Raw genomic sequence first — 7,954 nt, forward strand, 5'->3', positions numbered from 1 at the left:
GTCAGTTTTTTGACGTCTGAAAAATATTTCTGCATTATGGCGGACATAGGACCATAATTGGCCCTACCCCCATATAAGGTCCCCTTTAGAAAATGACTTTAACGCTCATTACTGGCTTAAAAATGGGAATATAGCGATGAAATTCGACATACATAAGTTTTATGCAAGCCAATATCTCTCAACCAAATTTTATGTATATCGGTCCATAATTGACCCTACCCCCATATAACGTTCCCTTCAAAAAATTACTTTAACGCTCATTACTCGCTTAAAAATACAAGTATAGCGATAAAATTTCACATAAGTAAATTTCTTACTATCCAAAACCTATCTATGAAATTTTATGTGGATCGGTCCATAATTGACCCTACCCCCCATATAAGGTCCCCTTCAAAAATGACTTAAACGCTCATTACTGGCTTAAACAAACGAATATAGCGATGAAATTTGATATAAGCCAAAAATCTTTATGAAATTGTATGTGGATCGGTCCATAATTGACCCTACCCCTCATATAAAGACCTTCTATAAAATTACTATAACGCTTATTACTTGCTTAAAAATACGACTAAAGCGATGAAATTTAACAGAAGTAAGTTTTATACTAGTCAAAATTTCTTTACCAAATTTCCCAGAAATAAGTTTTATACTAGGCAATATCTCTCTACCAAATTTTATGTGGATCGGTCCATAGTTGACCCTACCCCCCATAAGAAGTCCCCCCATAAATTTTTTTGTATGCTCATTACTGGCTTAAAAATCGGATTAAAGCAATGAAATTACACAGAAGTAAGATTTATACAAGTTAAAATTTACCAAATTTTATGTGGATCGATTCACAATTGACCCTTCCCCCCATATAAGGCCCCCTTCAGAAAACGACTTTAACATTAATTATGGGCGTAAAAATACTAATATAGCGAAGAAATTTGACATAAGTATGTATCTTAGGAACCAAAACCTTTCCACCAAATTTTATGTGGAACAGGCCTTAATTGACCCTAACCCCAACATAAGGTCCCTATCAGAAAATACTTTAAGGCCTATTACTGGCTTAAAAATACGAGTATAGTAATAAAATTCGACTCAATTAAGTTTCTTGCCAGTCAAAAACTCTTAATTTTATGTGGATCGAGCCTTAATTGACCTACCCCCATATAATGTCCCCATCAAAAAAACGAGTAAAGCAATAAAAAACGAATAAATCGATGAAATTCGATACAAACCTGTAGGAACTAAGATCGTTCTACAAAATTTTACGGAGATCGGTCTATAATTGACGCTACCCCCATATAAGGCCCCTTCAGGAAATGTCTTTAAAGCTCAGTACTAGCTTAAAAATACTAGTAGATTTATGAAATTCGACATAAACTAGTTTCGTGTAAGCTAATATCTCTATCCCTTTTATAGGAACCGAAATCTCTCTATCAATTTTTATGAGAATCAGTCCCCCATATAAATTCCGCCCCAGAAATGACGCGAAAAATACGAATACCGCAATGCAACTCGACATAAAACAATTTTGATTTAAAATCTCACTACCATATTTTATTACTAATGCTCCTTAATGGCTTCAAAATACAAGTAGATCGATGAAATTTCAAACAAATAACGAACTGAAATTTTCCTACAGACTTTTATGAGAATTGGTCCATATATGTATGTATAAATACCCCTACTCGCTATAAAAATTAGCACTGTCAATAGTAAAACCCCCATTCATGGACCTCTTTCAAATATTACCCTGATGTTCTCATTAATATCGATATACAATAATAAAATATTCAAAATATCAAAGTTCATTTATATAACAGTGATTTGATGGTGGGTATAAAAGATTCGGCATAGCCGAATATAACACTCTTACTTGTTACAATATGGATTGAATGCCCTACACTAAAATTACTTTTAATAACGATGACAACTGAAAAAAAGTTCCAAAGATTGTGGCATTTTACTATTTTTTTGATTACGAAATTTATGTGCAAAAACCAGCGAACAAAACAACTTTTGTAACTTCCTATTTTTAAGTACTTATTTAGTTAGTTATTTGTAAGCGATTGTGTTTTTGCCTCCAATGTTATAACTGTTAAAAATAATGTGCTTATGAATAAGAAGTGAAAAGCATTTTTTTGCTTTAAGGCCTCTTACCTTTAAAAAAAATAAAATAATCACGTTCGAAACACAAAAGCTTTTCATAATTCTTAATAGAAATTTAAATATTAATTGGAACTAATTGTTAATTAATATTTCTATTTGTGCAATAATTTATTATTAAATACATACATATATTAAAAAACTGGGTACGTGTTTTAACTATAAATATCCCATAAAAAACTTTTAATTGACATAATTCTTTAATAAATATGTTATTAGTAGGTTGACCATATTCTAAAAACTTCTCTATTAAAATATTAAAAACATTTTTCAATACTTACTTATTATTTAAACATGACGATGTCATTAATAAATGTCACACTCGCTTACAAATTGGGAGTTTAATAAGTGCATACCATGCTCCTTAATGGAACTACGTAATCAAAAATACAACTTCTGTAGAAATGTAATGTTTCTATATTAAGTTGTTAGGGCTTTACAATTCAATTACAACGCAATTATTTTATATAATATATGGAAAAACAATATTGTAAAGTGGCATTATTAAAACTCAATCAAACTCAATTCGCATTTTATTAATATTTAGTTGCAAATTAAGTAATTATATATCTAGATAAAATAGCTGCATTTAAACAAATTAAACTTGTAAAGTAGAGAAAAATGATATAATAGCACTTTCTGTAGGAAGGCATTGACCAAAGGCTTCTATCAATAAGGGCTGAGCGGCTACGGTGCGCATAAAATCATCCAAAGAAACCTATTAAAAAAATGCATTGTCAACTAGACTTAGTTACACAAGTCGTCATTTGATCTAAGTTATTTTATTTACCTTTCCATCTTTATCCAAATCGAATTTCCTTAAAACAATTTCCACTAAATCTTTAACACCCTCATCGGGATCCTCATCTTGTGGTTGTTTTATCAAGCAATTTCTTAACAAAGTAAACATTTCATCTTTCGTTATAAAACCATCACCATTTAAGTCATAAACACGAAAACAAAACACTGCCCTCTCACTGGGTGAACCACGTAAAAATACCGATAGTCCAACAAGCCAACCTTCTAAGCGCAACGGTAGACCCTCATGTGCTTTATCCCAGCTGCAGAAAATGCGTTCCATTAGAATTTCTTCGGTGACAATATCAAATGTGCTGTGTAAAAGTTCACGGAATACTATACGATCAATTCCCTATAAAAAGAGAGAGCATTTTAAGATTGTTAAAGAGATTAACATTGAGTTGTCATGTCACTTACCTCTTGTGTTTGTGGTTTGGCAATTGCTGCTCCAGAAGGTCCAGATGCCAGAGTTTTGGTAGCATATTGACAATTCGATACTAATTTACGATATATTCGACATAAAGCATCCAATTCATCTCTGAAAGTACACATTATATTTACGCGTTAGATAGGTAGATAGATAGATAGATAGATAGATAGATAGATAGATAGATAGATAGATAGATACATAGATAGATAGATAGATAGATAGATAGATAGATAGATAGATAGATAGATAGATAGATAGATAGATAGATAGATAGATAGATAGATAGATAGATAGATAGATAGATAGATAGATAGATAGATAGATAGATAGATAGATAGATAGATAGATAGATATATAGATATATAGATATATAGATATAAAGATGTAAAGATATAAGGATATAAATATATAAAGATATAAATTTAGTTAGTTAGGTAGTTAGGTAGTTAGTTAGTTAATTAGTTAGTTAATTAGTTAGTTAGTTAGTTAGTAAGTTAGTAAGTTAGTAAGTTAGTAAGTTAGTAAGTTAGTAAGTTAGTAAGTTAGTTAGTTAGTTAGTTAGTTAGTTAGTTAGTTAGTTTGTTAGTTTGTTAGTTTGTTAGTTTGTTAGTTTGTTAGTTTGTTAGTTTGTTAGTTTGTTAGTTTGTTAGTTTGTTAGTTTGTTAGTTTGTTAGTTTGTTAGTTTGTTAGTTTGTTAGTTTGTTAGTTTGTTAGTTTGTTAGTTTGTTAGTTTGTTAGTTTGTTAGTTTGTTAGTTTGTTAGTTTGTTAGTTTGTTAGTTTGTTAGTTTGTTAGTTTGTTAGTTTGTTAGTTTGTTAGTTTGTTAGTTTGTTAGTTTGTTAGTTTGTTTGTTAGTATGTCAATAAGTTTCAATGTCTTTTCACTCTCACTCTTCTTTGTACAGACGCCACAACGTATGATAAATAATTTCCCATAAAATCAATCATACGCTTCATAATCACATCTTTAAATTTTAATTAAAACTAATACATAGTTTCTCCAAATGCATTTCTTTATATCACAAAGTGTGGAAAATTTCACAACTCACTTATTAAATCTGGTTTTCTTTCGTAACTGTTCCAATAATTTTGGATTTATTTTACCACTCAATTCATCCATTCTATCCTTTTTCGTACGACGACTTGTCTTCAGTGAAGCTTCCGATGCCTTCGATTGATTACTAGAATTACGTTTATTGCTTGCCAAAAAGGCTGAAACTGATTTCAATAAAACCGTATTGGCATGTGCTTTAGTTGATTTCTCAACATCGCCGACTGCAGCAGTGCTGCTGCCAACAGCTACTGCATTATTATTGTTGTTACCACTGCTGCTGACACCTTGTGTGATGGGGCCAGTGTTAACACCCACAGCTGATTTTGTTGCCACTATACATGAGAAAAAGAAGACAAAAATAACAAGAACAAAGCACACAATAACAAATAAATAAGAAATTTGTTAAACATTAAAGTTGATACATATGTATGTATATGTGCATATATAGACAATAAACAAAACAGGAACAAAAAAAAACTAAAACAAGTACAAACTGAAATTAGTTGAAAACATGCAACATTTTTTTGTTATAACATGATTGAACCCAACTGATAGACAGACAACCTGTCAGAGGATATTCACAACGGTTAAGGTAAACGTCAGTGTATGTGTAAATGTAGTATGTACGTATGTATGTTTTTACACATGTCATCTTTCTAATATCAATTATATGTAAATTTTTACAAAGCATTTTCAGTAAACATATTTCTCAACCAATAAATATTGTTTTATTAATATTTGAATTTATAAAAACCCAATTGGAAATGTACCTCCTTAAAAGTATTCAAATTCAGTAATATTTTATTTTTTGAAATTAACATAATTCCTCGGAATCAGAAGAACTTAACATCATATCAATCGCTTTATATTGTAAATAATATAAGTATAGTTTATGGCAAGTAACAATGTATGTATAGGGACAAGTGAGTTTCACTAGTCGAAGGGATACATATCAAATTCTAATTCTCAAACCAGTTTAAATTTTAGTTATTTATATTCATAAACAGTCATAAAAATAAAATTTGTTTATTTTATAGGCGTAACCCAGGATATTTGTTTATAATTATTATTTTATTGTGTTACCAAGAACATTAAAGGCGACAAAAACAACACCAAAGTTAACACCAGGACTTTAGTGTTTATAGCAAGTTTCTAGTAAAACGGCGTGTTTGAAAGATAAAGCTTTTGTTGAAAAAAATATTATTAATAAAATTTTTACACAAAACTTTTTCTGTCCAAAAATTGATTTTTATATAAATTACTTAAAATCGTCTTTAGATTCTTAAATAACGACTTTTTAATGAAAAACCTAAAATAGACATTAAATGCATAAATAACGTTATAATTAAGAAAATAGTGACAATCTGTGATAACTTATATTTTCTATCAAAAATAGATTTTTATATTAAAAATCTGAAATCGTCTGAAATAACGCTTCAGTTGAGAAAATAGTTCTAATCTGTGATGACTTTTCGGTTTTCATATAAAAAAAAATAACGTTCCAATTAAGAAAATAACGAAAATCTGTGATCAATCATATTTTCTTACAAAAAAACGATCTTTATATGAAAAAACTAAAATCGTCTGCAGATTCTTAAATTACGCTCTAATTGAAAAAATAGTGAAAATCACTGATCCTACCAAATATCGACTATTATATGACAAACATAAAATCGCCTGTGGATTCTTAAATAACGCTCCTATTTAGAAAATTTTCGAAAATTCTTAAATAACGCTTTAATTCCGAAAATAATGGAAATCTGTGATCACTCATATTTTTACTAAAAATCGATATTTATATGGAAACCCTAAAATAGGCCATGAAAATCTTTCAGGTTAGGTATTACAGGTAGCCGATTTCGGCTATACTTGGGTCTAGGTTGATCCCTTTGTAAGAATACCTTTTAAAAGAGAAGAAAGATAGTAAAAGGTAGAAACCACAGAGAGAGAGGAGATGAAAGAGGAAGCTGCTGCAAGTGAGAATCAAGGTCATTCTGCAATTTTGACAAATTTATGAACGCCAAAAGACCACAGACAATAGAATATTTGACAATTCGGATAGATCCTAAAATAGACCGATCCAAGCACCCGAATTTCGGGTGTCTGCCAAAACAGAACAATTACAGAGAAGATGAGTAATAGTACCTTCTTCATCCTGCTTTTGACAACTCCTGCAGAAGTCATTGACGGGAGAGCAATGCGTCTAGTATGGTTACCAAATTTACAGTGGCCAGTAATAATCGATATCAGCCTACCTAGTTGTGGTGTTTGGAGACCCATAAGATAATTTGATGCCCTCTTTATCGCAGAGATTTCAGTCTGAAGGATACTACATTCATCAATTTCTCAATGAAGATGCTACCACCAACTGCTTTCGTATTCTTGGATCCGTCTGTAAACACACGGAAAAAATTATGGAGATGGAGATATTCTTAAGACTCCGAAGAGATGTAATAACGGAATGTTCTCTTTAGTGAAAGGTTCCGGAATACAGTAATCAACAGTGTATTGACTACTCGGTATGAGATGTATGATCTTATAATGGCCTATGGAGCAGTATTTCTACTTGCCAGTTAAACACAAACTGGCCGCAGAGAACCAGTTGAGCATAGTGAACAACGTCTTTGAAGCATTTGTTTCGAGAGCGCCGGTGATAAACTCATAATCTCATAACTTTTTCTAGTTGTTGTCTAAGTGTTGCTTTTCCAAGCGCCTGCCACCAGACAACTACCCCATATAATAGGTTTAATAACTGCCTCAATGAGCCAGTGAATATAAAATGTTCTAGAGAGTGCATTTGTACTCTAAGATAGCTTCTTATCCAAGAAAACGATCAAGTATTAAGCGCTATCCGAGAGCTTTAATACCTCGCGGTTTAGGCAAGGAAGAGTAAATAAAGGAATTTTGTATTTACTGGAGAATGTTCAGTTTTACTAGGATTTACACTAAGAGCACATATGTCCCTACACGAGCTAATGATCTTTAGTGAAAATCAGTGATCCATTTTTATATTAAGCGCCTAAAATACCTCGTAGATAATTATTTACTACCAAATTTTATTTTGAAATTATTTACTGTATCCTAAAAGTGCTTCTGATCCAATAAAGAAATTAACTTCAAAAAATCTTCCAAAGTACAATGTGAAAAATTGATTATAGAAATTCTACAGTAATCGAAACTGGAATAAAGGTAAAAATACATTCATAATAATACATAAATCAAATTTTTGTTCTTCTTTACTATTTAGTGTTGATTGGGTTAAGGAAGCGTTAAGGACCAATACACTAGGTCATGTCATGGAATTAATACAAAAATCAAAATTTTATATTATTTTTCATATTTAAATAAATAAAAAGTTGAAATTGCTAAAAAATACTTATTAAAACTTTAATAACTTCAAAGAATTTTCTTTGGGAAGAAAAAAAAAACTTATTACCCATATCCTTTTACACACGGCACTTGTAAGTTTAAAACTGATTTTAAACAAAAAATTATGGAAAAATCAACAAGAAAAAAT

General features: G+C 30.6%; 1 protein-coding gene across 1 annotated transcript; it reads right to left on the minus strand.

Annotated features, from left to right (window-relative positions):
• Positions 1 to 2,672: 2,672 nt before the first annotated feature.
• Positions 2,673 to 7,047, minus strand: LOC111678626 (EF-hand calcium-binding domain-containing protein 1). The gene is made up of 5 exons (XM_023440032.2): positions 7,008 to 7,047; positions 4,433 to 4,829; positions 3,373 to 3,493; positions 2,948 to 3,307; positions 2,673 to 2,875 (listed from the first exon to the last, which is right to left on the minus strand). Exons 1-5 carry the CDS (start codon positions 7,045 to 7,047, stop codon positions 2,756 to 2,758), a joined length of 1,038 nt encoding a protein of 345 aa, XP_023295800.2. The 3' UTR covers positions 2,673 to 2,755.
• Positions 7,048 to 7,954: the final 907 nt, after the last annotated feature.

The sequence above is a fragment of the Lucilia cuprina genome, chromosome 3 (genome assembly GCF_022045245.1).
Source record: "Lucilia cuprina isolate Lc7/37 chromosome 3, ASM2204524v1, whole genome shotgun sequence".
NCBI lineage: Eukaryota > Metazoa > Arthropoda > Insecta > Diptera > Calliphoridae > Lucilia > Lucilia cuprina.